The sequence below is a fragment of the Pipistrellus hanaki genome (genome assembly GCF_964339955.1).
Source record: "Pipistrellus hanaki genome assembly, chromosome: 2".
NCBI lineage: Eukaryota > Metazoa > Chordata > Mammalia > Chiroptera > Vespertilionidae > Pipistrellus > Pipistrellus hanaki.
Window position 1 is genome coordinate 25,770,968 of NC_140504.1, and position 22,757 is coordinate 25,793,724.

The 22,757-nt window shown below is 36.3% G+C and overlaps 1 protein-coding gene across 1 annotated transcript in view; it reads right to left on the minus strand.

Moving 5' to 3' along the window:
* Positions 1 to 22,757, minus strand: part of ZBBX (zinc finger B-box domain containing) — a 102,468-nt gene that overhangs the window by 43,487 nt on the left and 36,224 nt on the right. Inside the window, exons 8-10 of the mRNA XM_084872647.1 lie at positions 9,893 to 10,051; positions 3,748 to 3,922; positions 2,486 to 2,606 (exon numbers count right to left, since the gene is read on the minus strand). Of these exons, the coding sequence (XP_084728773.1) occupies positions 2,486 to 2,606; positions 3,748 to 3,922; positions 9,893 to 10,051 (455 nt within the window). The remainder of the gene's footprint in view (positions 1 to 2,485; positions 2,607 to 3,747; positions 3,923 to 9,892; positions 10,052 to 22,757) is intronic.

Genomic DNA, 22,757 nt, shown 5'->3' on the forward strand with positions numbered 1-22,757 from the left:
GAAAAGCTGCAACAGGTAATACATTTTCATAGAATGAGGGAGCTGGGAACAGCAAAAGGTCTGTATTTACACAATAAAAAGAAGGAAACTCTTCATCCAGGAGAAGAAGAAAGCCCAAAGGGAATAGGGAAACAATAAGGAAGGGGGGGGGGTTAGGGTTGGGGGCTGGAGAACCTCACAAGTCCCATGTGATGTTCAACCTTTGAGCCCAGGAGTTACTATAGTAACCAGTCTAAGAGAATAGTGGCCAATCATTGGGGATCTCAAGGGACCAGATCTGAAGCCTTTATAAGCCATAGGGAAAAGGAACTCAGTGGGACCCTATCCCCCTCCATACACAGGAGTCTGTACTTATTTTTTAATAAATTTCCACCTTTGCTATACCATCTTCTGTCTGTGGATTCATTCTTCAACTCTGGCAGACAAAGAATCCGGTTTCCAGTCCAGGGGAACACCCTATGTTCCAGTCCAAAAATTCTGTTTCAATATCAGATGGAAGTAAGAAACATGCTACTACACAATGGAGAAAAAGCGATTTATGTTCATAAACCAGCGCAGAACTTCCCTGACTTGTGTTTCTGTCCTAGGGTTTTATGAAAGGTAGAACTTGCGAGTTTTGAAATTATACATATGGCTGAGGCAATCTCTAAGCAGTGTTGCAAGAGAGCTCTGGTTTCTCATGGCTGCTCATAGTAAAATGCAAGAAGAGAGAAATTCTTAATGACAAATTTACTAATCAAAACAGGATACAAAATTAATAATTTGAAACATTCTCAGACTATCCATAATGAAAATAATGAGAGCCTGTTCAGGAGAAAATAGGAAGTATATGGCCAAAGGATTAGGGAGATTAAGCTCTGATTGGGAGATCAGCCAGCCATCTGAACAGAAGCCAGGGCCTATTATCTAAAACAAAGAAAGATGATCCTAAAGGCAATAGAGAAATCCTCAGAACTATCCCTCCCATCACAGAACAAGAAAGTCCCAGGCTACTTGAAGAGAGCAATGCCCAGAGAAACTGTAGGGACCAGGCCACCTGTGTGACCCTAGACTACAAGTGCTACCACATTACATGCTGGACAGTCACTGGAATGCAATAGAGCATTCAGCCACCATAGGAATGAGACCACCCAAAGCCATGGGGGCAGAGCCAACCAGAAACTTGGGAACCCAACCTCGGTCCAGCGAAGCTATAGGGAAGGTCTGCTGTCTCCTCGTGTCCAGAAGGCTGGAGCCCTACTCTAGCGTATCTAAAAGGTGGAACCTCCATCCCGGTGGGCCTGGAGGGCAGAGCATCCACAAAGAGGATAATTCTCAAGAATTATTGAGGTGTCTAATAGGATTTGCCCTTTGGGGTTGCAGGCTAGCTCAGGACCTGTTTCTTCTTTACTATGTCTCCCTTTTAGAGTAGAGATATTTAGTGTATTTCCGTTCCATCATTGTATTTGGAAGCACATATCATGTTTGATTTCACAGGTTCACAGTTAGAAAGCAATTTGCCTCTGAATGAATCATACACTGAGTCTCATCCATATCTGAAATAGATGATATTTATATAACAAAGTGAACTTTAGACTATTGAATTGGTGTTGGAATGAGTTAAGAATTTTAGGACTCTTGAAATGGATTGAATATATTTTGCATGAAAGTAGGACATGACCTTGGAGGGATCAGGAGCAGAAAGCTCTGTTCTGAATGTCTGTGTTCCCACAAAATTCATATGTTGAAATCATAGCTCCCAAGGTGATAGTATTAGATGAGGTCTTTCGGAGGAGAGTAGATCATGAGGGTAGAGACTTCATAAATGGAATTAGAGCTCTTATAAAAGAGACCAAAAACTCCTCCCATCTGCATGTGAGGACACAGTGAGAAGATGGGCATCTCTGAACCAGGAAGCAGGCTCTATCCAGACACTGAATCTTGGGCACATTTATCTTGAACTTCCCAGCCTTAAGAACTGTGAAAAATAAATGTTGCTTATTAATATTTAATGTTAAATTTTAAACAACTTATGAAATGTCGAATCCAATGAAACAGACTTTGTATAAAATATATTTGAATACGCTTGATAAAATTATAAAATTAAAGGTCTAAATAAGGTTAAAAGTAGATTCTGAAAAATATAGCCTCAAAAGCTTATGCTAATTTTAAATGTCTGAGAGCAATACCTTCTCAACGTAATCTTTCATTGATCACATTATTTTGCTATTATTCTAAAAATTGTATGTTGTTTTGTGCCTTTTCCCCACATTTATATTTAGATTTCTCAACGAAAACCCTAAATAAACAATGCATCATATATATAAGTATAATTAAAATTTTTATTAGAACAGCAGAATCTTGCGTGGATTTAATATTGCTTTAAAATTATTTATGCAAATATAAAGCAGACATATAAAATTGCTATAAAAAAGCATGTCACACAAGCAAAAATATAAATAGCATTTTATATTACTTATTAATAATGCAAAAATTCAGAAAATACCTTCTGTGTTTTTTAAGCCATAATTTGTCCATATAGGATATACTGTCTTCTTTAAATTCTACATGAAGTGGTTCTCTCCAAATTTTCAGATTGGTTTGTACTTCACATTCTTCCACTGAATCTATAACAATAATATAACATGCATAGTTAATATAACCTAGTCTATAAATTATAACTTTTCCCATGATACAGAACTTGTCAAATCTCCTCTCCATTCCTCTCTAAAATCAATAAAAATGTTTTTTTAAATCTTATGATTCACAAGGTTTTTAAAAGTAACTAATTCTTTTAAACGCTAACAGATAAATACAAATAGATTCATTGTATATTCCATAAACACACACAAACATAAAGGTAAAGGCATGTGTTATAGCCAGTGACAATAATATTGTATTTACAGATGATGAGAAAAAGAAAAGAAATAACTCAGAAGGTGGCACCTGCAGGAGACAATTTTCTTCATGAATTGATGTCGACCTGGCAATTTACTTCCAGATGCTTTACATGTTTCTGAAGTACTACAAATTAAAACCACTATTCAGAGGGACTTAAAACTGATGGAGATTTCTGGGAAATAACTAGAAAATTTGGAAATTCAAAGCACATTATTAAAAGAAATGGGCCCAAAAAACATATGGAAAGATATTCATATCATTTGAAATGAGATGCAAAATTAGATGTACCATTTTATCTCTATCAGTCCAGCAACACTTTTAAAAATCTGATTATTTAAGTGTTGGTAGTCATGGGAAGCAACCAACCCTTTCCCACTCTGCAGGTGAGAATGTTAACGGATACAAACACTGAGGTAAATAACTCAGCTTTATCTAGTGTAGTTGAGCACACCCAATGACCCAGCTCTTCCACTCCCAGGAATAGACACCCTAGAAATGTGGGCACATGTGTTCCAAGATACCTGTACAAGAATATTCATGACAGCATCATCCATTTGTATAGCAAAAAATGAGAACCAACCCAAATAACCACCTACATTCAAACAGGCAGATAGTACTATGTTCCTATAACAGAAGATGCTTAAGCAGTGAGAATGAATAAAATACAACTATGCACATCTTCATGGATAAATATCATGGGTTCTCTAAATATTAAACCACTAACCTTTGGTCATACAGTGAATATTACTTGGGGAGTTATATCTGCTATCCCAATGTTAATATTTTTGAATATTGTATTTATAGTCACAGAGAAAAACTTTAAGTTCAGCTTTATTTACAACATTCTTTTTATAAAAATCGCTTTACCTGGCTTTGCTGCAGGGACGTTCTGCTCGCCTTTGCCACTATGACGTCCAGTTCTCCATTCATTTAAAACTTCCTGGAAGGACTGGGCAGAAGCTTTTTCATCAAATGACCCTTCACACAAGAGCCTGTCTCTCGGGTTTGTACTCTCTTCTTTTGGTGTTGTTGAAACTTCCACCTATACCAATTAAAAATGTATCTAAGTATGCTTTCCTAAATTTTCCAGATCATAAAATGAAAATAGCATTAGTTGTTAGGCATTCAAAGTCACACGCTTTTTAAACTTAGAATAGAATGTTTTAAAGTTTTAGTTATGTATATGCTCCACTGATTTCTTTCAAACTGTATCCGGGTTACAAATGGTCTCTTCAGAAATTATTAAAACTGAGCCTACAGGACTGAGAGTTTATCATTATGTTATTCACCAGTGCCCTCCCTGGAAAGTGACAACAGTCGTGTAGGTGACCCTCCTATTTTCCAATCTCCTGCTCCTGCCACCTCCCCACAGCAGAAAGAGCAGTTTCATAACTTGCAAATTTGATCAGGGCAGGCCTCTGCTCAAAACCCTGCAATGACTCTGTATGAATCCCCCAGACCCTACTAGGACTTACAAGGGCCTACACAACCTTGTACTCCCTGCCTTTCAGTTCAATTCCTTCCATTTTCCTCTTCTCTTACCTTGCTCCAGACAAACATATCCTTACAGTTCTGGGAACTAACCCAGCACCTTCCCACTTAAGGGCTTTGCACACTATCTTTACCCAATGCCTGGAGTGAGTCTTCTCCACATGCCATACAGTCATTCTACTGATTTCAGTCAGTCTCTGCTCAATCGTCACCTACTCTCAGAGTAGGTGTTGACCTTGCTGATGACCTTAAAATACAGACTCTCTCCCCCCGCACACACACACACACACACACTTTCTAATCCCTTATCTGCTATATTTTTCTCAAAATAATATCTCTGTGTGAATTTACTTATTTCTCTCACACACACATCATTAGAATGTAATGAAATCAGAGGATATTTTCCTCCCTCAGTGCCAAGAGCTGTACCAGGTTCAAAGTGATGCTCATTAAAAGTTGGTTGAATAAATGAATAAATAAATGCATGTGAAACATTGCATGCTTCTTAGTGTAAAGATGGGAGAAAAGATGAATTCAGGATAAAATATAAATCCACTGTGAGCACACCGAAAAAAATAAAGGTTGGCATTGGCAGTTATCCATTGAATCAGAGAAATCCAAATTATGAAGCCAGAGCAAAATAAATTCCACACCAATGTTTAATCACCAAGTGTGGATTACCTATACCGATATCAGATTGCTAAATTGGCATTGTGTATCTTCTAGAGACACAAGTAGGATCCTTCATGTTCATTCCTTAATTGCAAAATAAACAGGCAGATTGTTAGAGTACAATTGAGAGAAGATGATTAAATAGTGCATAAAAAATTTAAATGTAAAGAAAAACCAGCTGGGAACCTGCCAGACACTGTGCTAGCTGCTGGCCACAGAACACAGGTTAATAAGCCCACAACAGAGACAGGTGCAAGTGCAGGTATTTAACTCAGATAAACAAGAATTCTGTGGGCCGAGAGTGGCACGGGCAGGATTCCAGAGAGAGGGAATGATACATAGACAGAGACATGGAGCCAAACAGCAGTATGGCATGAAACTGGAAGTAGTTTATATTAATACAGCAGAGTGGGACATGAAAAAATATAAAGGGTGGAAAGACAAAGAGGGGGCAGATCGTGAACAATCCTGCCTGCCACATAGACAATTAGGCTTAAACTTATTGGAAACACAAAACCACTGAATAGTCATACATATAAAGAGAGAAATTAGGGTGGGGGGAGATAATGAGTTTGGATGCAAGGAAAATCTTATGGCCATTTGGCAATATCAACATTACAAATGCATAACCCTCTTCAGTTAGAAATGTTCAGAATTTATTATGTAAATATGTATACAAACCAACATTTTCCAAAAACATTCTTCATACTATAGTTTGTATTGGCAAAAGACTGAAACATGTTAAATGTTGACCAGTGGAAAATAGATCTTAATAAGTCTAATAAATGGAGTATTTTATAGCCACTATATAGAATGAGAAGGTTCTAGAATGCACTTAAATTGATATTAAAATGTTGCATTAAGTGTAAAAAGCATGTTTTCAGAGCAGTTTGCAAAGTATATTAATATTGGCTTCAATAAATAACTACATACAAAATTGGAAATATTGATTCCTAGAAAAAGAGAGAATGAAATGAAATGTACACCCTATAAACATTTTTCACTTGAAGAAAGAGCTAACTTCAGGATTAAGAATGGCAATAAAAATAGAAATGACCAAACAGTCAAGCTAGGTTTTAGATGGTAGACTGTGTGGGACGTGGTAACTGACTGGATGTGCAGAGGCAGAAGAGACAGGACTATTGAAAATAACTAACTGTTCGTGCCAGCTTAGGAAGCTGGGAGACAGGCTGACACCAATAGTATAATAATATCTATTGGAGGGAAAATAATGAATTTGATTGGAAAATATTGAGTTTCAGAAATATGTGGGAAGGTAATTACAGGCATCCACTAAACAGTGTGTGTGTGTGTGTGTGTGTGTGTGTGTGTGTGTGTGTGTGTGTGTTTGCACTAATAAAGAAGCATTGAAAACTTGGTGCAATGGTTTAAGTGTGTGGTGGTTGCAGCAATTCCCCAGGGCGGCTCCTTTCCAAGCAACCAATCAGAGTCTGAGATATAAGACATTTGCATTTTATAGCTATGCCTTTGGAATACTTGGCTTCCACATACCCTGTTTCCCCGAAAATAAGACAGTGTCTTCTATTAATTTTTTTTCTCCCAAAGTTGTGCTAGGTCTTCTTTTCAGGGGATGTCTTATCTTTCCATGTGCTAGGTCTTATTTTCGGAGGATGTCTTATTTTCGGGGAAACACAGTAGTAGTGACAGAATAGGAAAAAGCCAGCAGATTGTACATTGGTTCTTAAATGTTTCAGCCCAGACTGTCATATGTCACTTCCACTCAGAGCCTATGACCCTGCCCAAATTCTATAAGGAATAGAAAATTTGATGAGTCCGTGCTGCGCAGGCATTACACTCCTGGGCCACAGGGTATTCCAACAAGACATGTTTATTCCCATTTTCATATATACGTGCCACTTTCCAGAAGAGGAAACAGAGAATCAAAAAAGCTAAGTAAAATGCTGGATGTTATGAAAGCTTGTAAGAAAATCAGGGTCAGTATTTCAAATCCAGGTTTTAGTCTCTAAAATGAAAGCTCTTCTATGAATTGCACCCCTTTCCAAGGATACCCAGGGCCCTGAATCCATAAGAAAAGGCCTAAGACAGCTATTAAACACTGTCACCATTTTGACTCTTCCAGGTTTTGGAATTGCTTGGTAGGCTAATTAAAAATCAGATTCCTGTACTCTAACACCGATGGGGGGAAAAATCAAAATTTGAGTGGCAGACCAGGAATGCACATCCCATACTTCTGATGCTTATTACAATTGGAGAACCACTGCTCTTCAATACAGACGACTACCAAGCATATAATAGGGACATCTCTTTAGTGCATGCACTACAGATGGGTGCACACCTGAGGGTCTATAGCTGTGACTCCCTGCTGGGGTTCTTGTCCCAGCATTAAGAAGGGTTTAGCAATCTGGAGAAAGGCTATGCTTAGATTAAATAAGAGTCCAAAGAAAAAAGATAATTTTGAAAGGCATTGGGGGTCAGAGGATCTTCAGCTAAAGGAGCTAAAGTTCTAAGTTGTTGGTAGTTCTCCTTGTCTCAGGACCACAGCTTTTTATTAACACAGTTTGTCTTAGGCAAGGTGGAGATATACACTTCAAAGGGTAGGATTTACAGAAGCATGGTCATATTGGGGAATAGTGTATGGCTGTTCAGGTGTTTGGCCAACAGGAGGCAATAACATGTAGATTAAGATGCCCTGAGCTGTCTGGCAGCAAAAAATTATCCTATTCAGGTTTGGGGGAAGTGCCTTTTAGTTATTCCAACAGATGATTACATATGTGACTCAGCCCTTGTTGAGCCTCCAAGTTTCATCAACCTTTTGATGAAACTCTTGCAATTATGACATGCTGGAATTGGCTTCCAGCAATTCCCAACCACGAGTATTCACCAGGAATAATCACTGAGCAGTTACTAAGACCTCACATGTCTGGACCCCACTCATAGAGATGCTAAACTCAGTTCTGTGTGTTTCTTTAAGGTTTCTCCAGTTGAGAAAATGTATATACTCCCGGATGAAACCACTGAATTAAAGGTTCTTAAGACAAGAGGTGAGGGTCTATACAGCAGTTACCTATGTGGATAAGAGGCAGCACTTATTCTAGTAATTAGAAGCACAGGCAAAGAAATAAGCTCTGTAGCTTTTTCATTGGTTATTTACTTAGGCCCACATTGTCCTCATCTGTTAAATGGGGGTAATAATAATGCAAAACTCATATGGTTATGATTATTGAATAAGGGAAGGCAGGTAAGTAACTAAGCACAATGCCTAGCATCTGGTATTTAATAAATGTTAGTTGTTGACTTATTTTTTTATTGATATTTCACAGAAAGGAGGAAGGGAGAGAGATAGAGAGCTAGAAACGTCAATGAGAGAAACATCGACCAGCTGCCTCTTGCATACCCCCTACTGGGGATGTGCCCGCAACCAAGGTACATGCCCTTGACCGGAATCGAACCTGGGACCTTTCAGTCCGCAGGCCGACGCTCTACCACTGAGCCAAACCGGCTTCGGCTGACTTATCATTTTTATTGATAGAATAAATTTTTAAAAATGGCAGGCATAAAGGAAAAACCTCAAATCATAGTCTCTAAGTAGTGGCTAAAAGCAAGTAATTTGGAATAAAAAATCTGGGTTCATATATAAGTTCCACTATCAATAATACCTCAGGCCATATATAAAAAATGTTTTTTGCCATTATTTTCTCATCTGAAAAAAAAAAGAATTAAGAAAGGACAAAAATGGATATTACAGGTAAAATATTTAAGACAGTATCTGGCACACCGTCAGGCCTCAGTACATTATTATAATTATGAGGCTTTAATTCATAATTCAGTGATTCCTCACAAACATGAAATCCATTCAAATATGCTGACTTTCCTGGACAATTCAAGCATAGTTCTTCTTCTGGAAGAGGTCAGACTAGCATAGAGCACACTCTCCCTTATACTCTGTGAGCATGGGTTTGGAATTCAGACTGATGCAATTCCAGACCCACCAAGTAACAAGCTGTGTGACTATGGACAGGTCAGGCACTATTCCAAACTGCAGTGGGAAGGGGAGAGGTAAAGGAATAAGGGTTATTGCATAGATCAAAATCTGAGGAAGTTTGTCTTCTGCTAAAAAGTCAATACAGCAATCCTATTATAAAAATATGGACATGAGCTGATGAAACTTATCTAGCACATTATGGGGTCAGTAATCAATCTCAATAACTACCAGCTTTTGGTATAAATCCTATTATAAAAAACTACGAGATTCACTGTCACCTAAAACACTTGGCAAGGTTTTGTACTCTTAGCCTCTGACGTCCTGATTAATATAAATTCATTATATTGCATTGTGTTCTCTATTTTTATGTTCCTCCCAAATACTCATTCTTTTCCTGCAATGGTGGAAATGCCCAGAAAGCCACAGGCTCAAAAGATCATTCATCAAGAAATCAGCATCCAGCCCTAACCAGTTTGGCTCAGTGGATAGAACATTGGCCTGTGGACTGAGGAGTCCCAGGTTTGATTCCAGTCAAGGGCATGTGCCTTGGTTGCAGGAACATCCCCGGTGGAGGGTATGCAGGAGGCAGCTGATCGATGTTTCTCTCTCATCGATATTTCTGTCTATCTCTCTGCCTTCCTCTCTGTAAAAAAATCAATAAAATATATATTTTTTAAAATATATCAGCATCCAGTACAATCAAAGCAATCTCCTTAAAGGGATTGTTATAGTCGAGATGTTTTTGATCAATAAAAAAAATTAAGATTAAATAACAATCTGATAAAATAATCTGCAAAACTCTACAGTATAGGCATGCCAGTCTCCAGGACCATATATGACGGACCATATATGACAGAAATGTCTCCTACACTTCCCACAGCTTACCTGGCAGCTGCTCCCTTGCAGCGGAGGAGGTTTGGGTCGATGCTGACGTTTACTAATCTCTTTTGGAGAGCGATTCTCCCCTTTGAGTTTATCTGGATTCACTTCCTTGATAAACTGATGGGCAACATCCAATACATTGGATAATATTTGAGTTTTTGTCTGTTAATAAAGGAACAAAAATGTGACTAAAAAGCCAAATCTATAAGCCTTCTGTAATTTAGATACCTCACATTATGTTTTCATTATTCCATTCCTACTAAATTCAATGTATTTTACTTAATATTTAAAAATACAAATTGACATTTATATCAACCGATATAATAGTGACAGCTACAAGATGTTTGGAGGGGCTAGTTTGGGCTCACATTAGCCTAAGTGTCTTAAAAACATGTTATTTAATCCTAAAGTCAACTCTGAAGCGTTCCTATTTTTATCTGTTTCAGGGATAAAGAAACAAAAGCTCTGCGGGTTTAGCTGACTTGCCCTTGGTCACATGGTGAGTGGGTGGCAGAGCTGGGAAGTGACCCAGGTGTATAGTATCATTCTAATGACTCATAGCCTTTCCAACCCCACATAAGTAGACCGGTAATTTTATGCACACCATGGCGAAAGAACTAAATATAGCTTATCTGGTCGGAGCCTGAATAAGCAGTCATAAGTATTCCTCGGTGATAAAACATCTTTAGAAACTATTAGCTGTTTAAAAGTGGAGACACAGGAAGTGCATCTATCTGTAGTTCCTGAAGTCTCTCCGCACTGCAAGGCTCTCCATGTGTGGCACCTCTGCTCATGAGTGTCAGTTACCAGGGAGGCCCTCCACCCTCCACTGTTTTCTTTGCCTCTCAGACCTCTCCTTCTCCTGGATTTGTCACCCTTTACTCCCACATCAGGAACCTTTCCAGGCCTTCCTTCTTCAGCTGTGTGCAGTGGCCCTTCTCTGTACTCTCTTCCTACCAACCCCTACAAGAGTAATTTTAGATCATCTTGTGGCATCTGTCTATCCCATGATACCATGTAAGCTCATAGAATAAAAAAATCATATCTCCTTAAATCTCTGTGTGGCCACCGCCATGCCTGAAAAATAACATATAGTAAAAATGAGGTTTGTGGGGAAGGAGCAAAAGGACTCCGGAATTAAAATAAATGATCGGGAGCAGCGGTCGCCAACCGATGGTCCCTGAGGTCTGGAAGGTTGGCGATCGCTGATCTGAAGAGCATTGTGCTAAGTGAAATAAGCCAGTCAGAGAAAGACAAGTACCACGTGATCTCACTCATATGTGGAATCTAATGAACAAAATAAACTGTTGAACAAAATGGATCCAGAGACATAGAAACATGGGACACACTGCTGAATCTCAGAGGGAAGGTGGGGTTGGGTGGATAGGTGGGAAGAGATCAAGAATGTATACGCATATGTGTACACAGACAATGGGGTGGTGGAGGCCTGGTGTGGGGGAAAGAAGCAGGCCTGAAGGGGTCAACGGGAGAAAAATGGGACATATGTAATACCTTCAACAATAAAGCTTAATAAAAGTAAAGGACTGAAAAAAAAATAATTCAAAGAAGCTTTCCAAGAGCCTTCTTCAGAATCAAAAGGAACAGGCAAATCTCGGGAAAGCCCTCTTCTGAGGAGTCTTCTATCAGAACTCCCTGGGTTTGCCCCCGACCGGACACTGCAGGATGATGAATGCCACCTGAACTTGAACCCAACAAACTCCAGGGGAAGACGCGGGCCTTTCAGAGGCTCTCTGAGAGCCTGGCATTGGGAGCAAAAGCAGCAAGTCTTACTTCTTAGCAAATGTCCTCAAGACAGGGGAAAACTCTGGCAGGGATCAGAAATAATTCATTTGGACTCTCTCATGGAAATATTCCTATTTTTAAATTTTCAACTACTTACCTATTTAAATAGCTAAAATTACATGGAAATTTTCCAGTATGACCTTTTGAAAATTTGTTAAGATCCAATCTTATTCTTGAATAAATCAGTGAACATCAAATTAACTGGTGTTATTTCACACTGAATTAATAAGTTATATATGAAAAAATGACTAAGGTGACCTATGCACATAATTGTTGTGCTTTCACAGATCTATGGTGTCCAGTCCAAACTTCACAATGACCGTTCAAAAGCCCATTTACACCTATACAGTCTTTTTAAATATATATATATATTCATAATTATAATACAATATTATTGTGCATATTCATAATACTGTGCACTAGACTTCTATGGCTTATTTACTACTCATTGCACTTAGCATTGCTGAACTGTACACTTAAAATGTTTAAGATGAGCCGGGACCGGTTTGGCTCAATGGATAGAGCGTCGGCTTGGGGACTGAAAGTCCTGGGTTCGATTCCGGTCAAGGGCATGTACCTTGGTTGCAGGCACATCCCCAGTAGGGGGTGTGCAAGAGGCAGCTGATCGATGACTCTCTCTCTCATCGATGTTTCTTACTCTCTATCTCTCTCCCTTCCTCTCTGTACAAAATCAATAAAATATATATTTTTAAAAAAATGTTTAAGATGAAAACATTTATGTTATTGGTATTTTACCACAAATAAGTGTATGCTATTATTTATATGAGAAATGTTGAGTGCATGTTATTGTTTATAAATTGAAGCTGAATACAGTTGATTTAACAAGGAAAAACATGAAAGGAAGACAAGAGAAAATATTCAAGCCAATGATACTGCTTAATCCTTCCAGAAATAACTGCATTTTGGCAAATATTTTCTACACATAATCCTATCTAAGTCTGATTTCATATTTCCTAGAATGAAGTTCTGTTGATATCAAAGGTGGTTAAAATATCTAGTTTTTATCTTATTAAATCAAAATTTAAAATATTGGTATTATTTTTACATAAAAGTATTACAATAGAATCATCATTCAAAAAAAAAATATATATATATATATACACAATTAAATAGCACAAAAGAAAGATTACTTTTGTCCTAAAATGTATCTTATCGTTACAATAATTTTTGTAACATTTTTAGGGAGCATTTTAAAAGACTATAAAATAGCCAAAAAATGATTTCATTCCTATATTAAATTTACTATTAAATATATGATAAACAGCTTGGATAACTGATAAAATACAATACTGTATATCTAAATGTCTTAAAGTTCTGTTAATTCTGGATAAATAAAATGCCAATAAACTGGAATTTTCTTTCTCACAAAAAATGGAATATTTAAATATTACTTTCCTTGGTTTTAAAAGTGTATATGTATACTTAATTTTTCTTATTCTTAAAGCAATTATTTCAATAGAGGAACAAATATTTAACAGATATTTTGATCCCCATTACTTGGACAAGGAAACCCAGGCTCATAAAGCTTAGGTCAAAGCCAATGGGTATAAAATGATTTAGAGCCAAGGTTTTTCTTCTTTTAGCCTAGTCCTGTTCCCTACTGAATTAACACAAAATGCGCTTTAGTTATGCTTTCTTAAAAATAAGATTACTCTTTGTTTGTTTTAATTTATTTACTTATTTCAGGTTTGAGCAAGCAGCATCAAATTGAAGGGAGGATTCGAGATTCTCCTTCTGCTCATCTTTTCTGTTATGCATGTATATGGGAGGGTTGGGGGCAACATAAACTTTGAAAAAAAAGTTTTGAACAACAAAGTTACAAGTATTCTATAAGAGTAGGATTATAGAACAAACTTAAATAATCTATCTCTTAACTAAGAGACATATGTTTAACAGGATCAATAAGTCTAGAAATTCACTATAGTACTGTAACATACTATTTTACAATATTTAAAAGTTCCCAAATATGTGAAAAATGTATCACACATATTAATAACTTATAGCTTCCCATCCTCCAGACCCATTTGCCATACTCACTCCAGAGAAGAACTGACAACTAATCGCTAGATGCTTTCCCCTCCCCGCCTAGGGAAATTCTTCCCTTGAATCCCATGGATCTCTGTGATAGCTACTGAGTGTGGGAAGCAGTAACAAGTTTCCAATGTCAAGGTGATAAGAAACGAATTGCCTTCTCTATCCTTTTCATCGTATGATGTATAGTGACTTTGGAAGTAACATATTGACCAAGTTGAATGTTACAGGTAAAAGTCACCAAATAATTGTTTAAGCGGGAAGGTGTCTTAGGAACATCCATGTCAAACTCTTAGGTGAGTAACAACAACTTTTACTATAGCAAGCGTATTTGGAAATTACCCTTAACTGGGTATTGCTTGAGCTAATAAAAAGAAAATGTTATAAAAAAAAAAAAAAAGGTGTTTCCCTTTAATAATGTACATAAATATATTATTTTCTTGCCTTACCAAAGTCTTCCTCCCTACTTGGAAAGGTGAGTGCTCCTATTATAATTCTCTTTATCACTTTAGGCCCAGATCAAATGTTATCCAGCTCCAATGTATATCCAATGGCATTATTAAAGGTAGCTTAAAAGGGCAAACTGTTTAATCTCTTCGAGACAAAGTTTTCTTCCTCAACTAATTGGAGCAAAATAGACATATTTTCTGCGTGCTCTTATAAACCCTGCTTACACCCATAGAGCTTTGCTGCTCAATGTGTGGCCCATAAATCAGCAGTATCTCCATCCCTGGAAACTCTCTAAAAACACAAACTGTCAGGTCCCATTCAGACTCACTGACTCAGAATCTGCAGTTTCACAAGTAACTTGAATGCACATTCAGTTTGGAGTATCTCTGTGTCAAAACACTTATCAGTCAGTAGTGTTACAGTTGGTTGAATACAGCTGTCTTCCCTTTTGTGAATTCTTGAGAGAGGGAACCATGTCTCATTCTGCCTTACATACAATGTTTTACATCGCCTTCTTTCAATTCTCCTCCCTGAAGCCCTGTCCTTCACACTATGCAACTAGAACATTGCTGGTTGAATCAAATTTAACTAATTTACTGAGATAAAAATGACTGAAAATTCCATTTGAATATGTGTCGCTTCTACCCAAGCTAAGTCAATGTCAACACAGATAAACTAAAAAGCACTATCAATAATAGTACAAAAGGGAAATGATTGTACCTCTCTAAGCTTAAGTGTTTGTACCTGTAAAATGAAGACAATAGTTACCTTGCAAAGCTGTTGTGAAGAATATACATTCTGAATGAAAAACACCCTGCAGAGTGATAGAGTAGTGCATTCAAATGATTGCTGCCTTTTTATTTAGATCACAATATACTACTTCTCTGTAAAATAAATTGTTAAAATTCACAGAAAATAGAATTTCTCCCTAATTAATAGGCAGAAGTGGGACTTCAGACTAGGATATACTAAAGAGGTCAGAAAATAATTGTCCCTCCATAAAATAAATATTATGTTGGGTACATTTGTTAAAAGCTATTTCAGGAAATCAACCAACATCAAACAACAAGTAGTAGTCAGTCAAGAAAAACTACTGTGACATTAGTGAAGAGTGTCCGGCTGCTCCTATTTTATATTTCTCTTCCCAACTCTATCAGTGTAACTAGGGCAAGACTGGCCTTGCTCGATAGGGAGTGTGCTTGATTCTCAGCAGAAAGTAGTATCTCGAAGTTTCTGTGGCATTATCAACAATCTAGTGAATTTGGTTGTAAGTGAATGAGGAAAACCTATAGGTCTGAAAGCCTGAGGTTTTGGTCCCACTTGGGGTTAGCAGTAGGCCAGCCAAACATTTAATGGGATGATCCTGAAAACGAGAGCACTATAGAAAGGCTAATTAAGAAATGGAAATCATCAAGAGAACAAAATGAAAATTATTGAGTATGACCTACATAGGTTAAGAAGAGACATAAAATGGAAGAAGGATTGTCAGGACTGACCAGCAGACCCTGAGTGATGGATGAATGGGTTACTCTGACACACATTCCTGTGAAAGAGAGGGCTATAGGGCTGCTTGGCAGGAGGCACCAAAACAGCCCCGATTGTCTGCCGCCTTGGGCTTTTATTATAACAACAGCTTGAACTAAAATTAACCTCTAGATAACAATCAGCAGAGTAAGTATTCTTGAGAAAGCACATGCTTCTACAAGGTCAGATCTAAAGACTAAACATAGAGATTCCAACAAAACAGCCAGGGGCTCGGACTTGTTTGGAAAAATCAAGGCAGAGGCAGCTAATTTAGGCAAGGTCTCCCTAGAGGCCCTGATCTTTCGGAGATTCTTCCTTAGAGACTGTCCAACCAAGTCCCCTGCTTCCCCAAAAAGGATGACTTAGTGAACTTGATAATAGATCAAGATACATTATCCAATTTGAAAACCAAAGAGGAAAAGATTGAAGAAAATGAATATACTTTTAGAGACCTAGGGAACAGCATCAAGCATCCAACATACATTTAGAGGGAGTATCAGAGGGAGAGAAAAGAACAGAAAATATATGAAGAAATGACTGTTCCCAAATTCTCATATTTGGTGAAAAGTATTACTTTAAAAATCTAAGAAACTCACCAAACCTGATGATGAATATAAGGAGATTCATACAGAGACATATTATAAACAAACTACTGAAAGCCAATGACAACCAGGAAAACTTGAAAGCAACAAAAGAAAAATGACTCATCACATATAAGCATACATTAATATGAGTAACAGCTGATTTTGCATCTGAAAAAAATGAAGACCAGGCAGCACTGAAATGATACCAAGTGCTGAAAGAAAAAAAAAATGCCAAAAATAATTGTATATTCAGCAAACCATCCTTCTAAAATAAAGCAAAAAATTCAGACTTTCCCAAGTAGACAAATAAGATATAATTCACTATTAGCATTATTATTTCTGCCTTAAAAGAATAACTTAAAAAGAGATTTTAAGACTAAAAGGTATTAAATTTACCAGAAAAAAAGTAGAACTCCAGGAACATTAATATATGGATAAATGTAAAACATGCTTAAATATTTAGTTTATCTTTTCTTCTCTTAATTTTTTAAGGGCATAAAATTATATATAGCAATAACATTAACACTGCTGTGGGTTTATAACATTGATATGAATCAGTATTGTGTGTAATAATATCACAAAGAACTGGAGAAACATAGAGTTAAGTTAAAGCCATTTATACAATCTTTTACCAAAGTAAGTCAGTGTTAATGTGAAGTAAATTTTTACAAGATGTATATTATAATACTTAGTATAATCACTGAATAAATATATCTATATCCATTTATGCACACACTCATACATACACACATCAAAAATTTCAATAGTACAATACAAAATTTGTTTAATACAAATTAAGAAGGAATAAAATAACAAACAAAAAAACACACAGACATCTGAAAAACAAATAGCAACACGGAAGATGTAAACCCAAATACATCACTAATTACATTAAATGTAAATGAACTAAATACTACCATTAAGAGGCAGAAAGTGTCAGGCTTGATTTTTTTTTTTTTAAAAAAAAGCAAGACCCAATATGAGCCATTTATGAGCTAACTTTAAATTCAAAGACAAATAGTTTAAAGTAAGAGGATGAATATATATATATATATATATATATATATATATATATATATATATCTTGAAAGTAATAACAATAAAAAAACTGGACTGGTTATATTAATAAGAAATAATACAAGGAGAAATATTTTATAATAATAACAGCCAATAAAATAGGAAATTCTAACAATTATATATGCAACTAACAACAGAGCCCCAAAATATATAAAGCAACAACATACTATTAACTAAAAAGATATTAAGCCCATTAAAAATTACAGTTAGAAATGTTAATGCCCCCATCAGAAATTAATGAAATAGCTAGGCAAAAATCAATAAGGATATAGAAAACTTGAACACCACCATCAAGTAAATCACATTTAAAGAACCTTCAACCTCACAACATCAGAATATGAATTATTCACAAGTGCACATGAGTCATTCTTCAAGATAGACCATATGCTTCACATAAAATAAGTGGTAATAAATTCATTAGAATTGAAATCATAGAAAGCATGATCTCTGACCTCCATAAAAAAATTAAAATTAAAAAACAGCAACAACTTATTTTGTGAAACAAAATATTTAGAAGTAGAATAAGCTACTTCTAAATAATCTTTGGATTAAAAACTAAATAAACCACACACACACAAAAATAGAAAATACCTTCAATTGACTGATCATGAAAACATAACATATGTGGTGTCAATGAATAGAAAAAAAATGAATAAATCAATGAAATCAAAACTTGGTTTGTTAAGTAGACTTGAAAAATTATAAAGCCATGGGTAGACTGACTGAGAAAAATAAAGAGTAAAATACAAGTTAACAAAATAAATAATGAAATAAGGAACATCACTATTCTGCAGAAATTAAAAAGATTATAGAGAAATTTAAAAAATGATGCCAGTCCTAACCAGTTTGGCTTATAGCACATCGGTCTTTGGACTCAATTGTCCCAGATTTGGTTCTGGTCAAGGGCATGTACCTTGGTTGCAGGCATATACCCAGTAGGGAGTGTGCAGGAGGCAGCTAATTGATGTTTCTCTCTCATCAATTTATCTAACTCTATATCCCTCTACCTTCCTCTTGGTAAAAAATCAATAAAAATATATATTTCTTAAATTATGCCAACATTTTGATAACATCCAGTGAAAAATACAAGCTACCAAAATTGAATCTAGAAAATTAGAATAGAATAAGGAAATTTTTCTTAAATTAATAATTCAAAATCTTCCTATGAGGAAAAAAAAATCCCAGACTCATACTGTTTCACTAATAAGTTATAACCAATATTTAAGAAAAAAATTATACCAATCCAACACAAACACATTCAGAAAATAGAAGAAAAATATTTCTAAATTCTTTTTATGAGGCTAATACAACCTGATAGCAAAGTAGATAAACCACATTACAAAAAAATAAAAATACATAAAAATAAACTCAAAATGGAAAAAGGATTTAAACGTAAGACGAGAAACCATAAAAATCTTAGAAGAAGCAATAGGCAGCAAAATAGTAGGCATTTGTCGTAGCAGCATCTTTACTGATACAGCTCCTAGGGCAATGGAAAATAAGAAAAAATAAACAAATGGGACTTCATCAAAATAAAAAGCAAAAGAAACCATCAACAAAACAACAAGAAAGTCCACTGCATGGGAGAACATATTTTCCAACATGATTTCTGAGAAAATTTATAGGAAACTCACACAACTTAACAAAAGGGAGATAAACAACCCAATCAAAAAAAAAAAAAAAAAAAGGACAAGGGACCTAAATAAAAACACTTTTTGAAAGACGACATATAGAAGTCCAAGAGACATTGGACAGGGAGTCAGCATCTAGTCCAGGTTGATTTGATGAGAATTTAGATTTGGAATCAAGAAGGTGACATGTGGTCTGTCTGTTAGGTAAATTCATAATTTGTTCATTATAAGAATAAAGTAGATATACACACACATACAAAGTTCAAAGAGAAGACGTCTCCCTGGGCCCTCAACAGCTCTCCCATTTCCAGTCCTGGTTCTTACCGTGTCTCAGCCACATCATCCTCACTCCCTCACCAGACATCTGTGAGGCCATCAGCAACAAGGAAAAAGTCTTTTTTTTTTAGCAAGCTAGTGTAAGAGATCTGATTGATACAAAGATCACTACTTCCCAACTAGAGCATCAAGATTTGAAAATGTGGGGAGGTGTTTTTGATTTTCACAATCATTGGACAGCACTACTGACATTTAATGGGTGATAACCACCAAGTTTAATAAATGTTTTGAATTGTGAGGGATGAAGAGCTTAAGAAGAAAAAATCCTGCCCAAAATACTCAAGAACATCCCCACAGAGAAATACATAGATGTAGCCTTATAGTAGCAACATCTTTAAAATTATAGAAACGCAACTAAAATAGATCATAATACCACCATATTAAAAAGTAAGAAATAGAGGTGTCTTCTAATTCAGGACTGGTGCTTTCCAAACATAACCATAATTAACAGTTTGGCATATATCTCTGCAGCCTTTTCTCTCTGCTTAGAAGGACCTATCTGGATTTGTAACACAAAACAAATTATCTTTTACTTGATAATACAAAAACTATCATTGTAAGTAATAAGCAGTCAGTAAACAAGAATGTGAAGATTATTGTAATGAAATATTTAAAATAGAAAACTAGCCCTAACCGATTTGGCTCAGTGGATAGAGCATCAGCCTGGAAGTGAAGGGTCCCAGGTTCGATTCCAGTCAAGGGCATATACCTTGGTTGCGGGTACATTCCCAGGAGGGGGTGTGCAGGAGGCAGCTGATTGATGTTTCTCTCTCATTGATGTTTCTAACTCTCTATCCCTCTCTCTTCCTGTGTCAAAAAAAAAAATCAATAAAATATATTAAAAAATAAAATAAAATGACATAGAAAACTATGCATATTAAGTGCCTTACACTGTACCATATCTATTGAAAATATATTTCCCAATTTTAAAACTCAAAGATATTTATATTCCCATCTTATAAATATGAACGTTTATATGTATATAGCAGTACTAAAAGGAATCAACAGGAGGCAGAGGGGACTGAAAATGATTGAAATTAGCTGTGCCACGTGGCCACATGCTAAATATGTTTAAAAACAAAAACAAAACAGCCTTCGGGGCACATAGTACATCACGCTGTAGAACAGAAGCTTAAACTAAAGACCCAGCATGTGATTGACTGCCAGCACCTCCAGGTCCCCTCACGTCTCTCACTGCACTGCGTGCTGGTAGGATTTCATCTGGTTGCTGTTCTAAATTCTCACCTGAACTTTCTTTTTGTCCTCCCTGGAATGATATTATCTTTCAAATTACACCCAAGAAGAATTCATCACTCTGACAACGCATCATTAATCAAAGTAAAGAGAGTTGATATTTTATAACATTTTGGAATGGATGGCACCTTGTAGAAGTGAAGATCCAAGAGTGAAAGTTTTAGTTTAGTCAGAAAAAAAAAGGATAGACTTTGTGACAGTGTCCGTGCTTCAAAACACAGCTACCATTATCATCCCACACCAGGGCTGCCCGGCCAGGAATATCAATGCCCACGGTGGCATAGCCATGCCTCCGCATGTGATCCAGAGGTTCCAGCTCACAGAGTTCCCCGCACAATTTAGACCTGTGTTACTTCCTAATTGCGAGCAAAGAAAATGCTGCGATGTCTCTTTTCATGGTGTTAACTTTCATTGATTTCCCAATTACAGAGTTTTAGAAGAGATTTATTGCAAACATAGCCTTGCATTAGAAAGTAAAAAAACTAATTTCTGTGGGAGAGTTCTGCTATTTCGTTGTATATGCTAAGCAAAAGGGTAGAGAGGGAGGAAAAGAGATACATATACACACAGAGAAAGAAAGTACGTTTCAGCAGAAGGAACGTTAGGAATTCATCAGCTGCAGTGATTGTCAGGGTTGAATACGGGCAGACTGGGAAAGCTTTAATAGATAAAATCATTGTGGAAATATCAAGTGCACTAATGGAATTTTTATATTATATATATATTTTTCATTATTTATTTATTTTGGCCTGCCTTTTGAGGAAAACAATCCCCCTCGCTTATCAGGAACATTCTCTCAAGAACAGTTTGTTCTGTTTTCTTTGCTATAAATTACCTCATAAGCAATTGGTAAACGGAAGTATGATATCAGAAAAACTGTGGCGTTTTATTTATTCTTAGGTTTTTCTCTCTCCATCACATTACTGGAAGAAGGCAATTAAGGGCAAGCTGTCTCACAATTAAAACCAAAACCTTAGGAATGTATAAAGACCTTTAAAAAAAAAAAAAAAAAAAAGTTGAGCCCTAGCGGTTTGGCTCAATGGTTAGAGTGTTGGCCTGCAGACTGAAGGGTCTGGGGTTCAACTCCAGTCAAGGATGCATACATCAGTTACAGGTTCTTGGTCCCTGGCCCAGGGACATTGATGTCTGTAACTCCCCCTCCCCTCCTCCCATTCCTTCTAAAAAATGAATGGGAAAAATATCCTTGGGTGAGGATTAATGGAGAGAGAAAGAGGAGGGGGGGGGGAGAAAGAGAGAGAGATGAGAGGGAGAGAAAGAAGGAAGGATAGAAGGAAAGAAAGGAGGAAAAAGAGGAAAAAGTTTAAGAAATTGTGATTTTCCAGAATGGGGAATTATTTAGAAACCAGAGGCCTGATGCATAAAATTTGTGCAAAGCAAGCTTCCTTTCCCCGGCTCATGGCACCAGCTTCCCTCTGGCACCCAGGACCCAGCCTTCCCTACCTCTGGCCACCCGCAGGCACCTGGGACACAGGCTTCCCTCACAGCCCTGGCTTCATCCAGAAGGATGGAAGGATGTCCAGTCTAATTAGCATAGTATGCTTTTATTACCAGAGATCGTATTTTTAGTTATAAGTGTTTCTGCCATAACATAGTATGCAAATTTATATCACAAACACATGCACACTAAAGAATTATGCTTTAATTTATAGCAAAGTAAAGTTTATTAAAAGTTATCAAACATTTGCTCAAGATTTGTTTATCCAAAGAAACATCTACAAATTATTTTGTAGCATATTTCTATTCATACATTACATGTGGAGGGTCTAAGGATCCTATTATCAGAAATCAACACTAACAATGAGAATAAATCTCTCAGTTTAAAACTACATAGAAAAGTAGGAATACTAACTCACCAAGCAGATAAATTCCTCAACTTATCATAGATCTATGGCAAGATGCAACAATCCCATTACATTTCTACTTAGTAAAAATATCTTTCCAAAGTAAACATAATTCACTTATAAAATACATAATTTTAAACATCTTAATTAATGAAACAAGAATGAAAATAATGAGCTTTATCTTTTAATTACTCTACAGTATTAAACTATATCTTCTATTCTTAGACCATATTATTATTTGCTTTTCTGATGATTCCACCTTTAAAGATAATCTTAGTACAAATTTGTTCCCTAT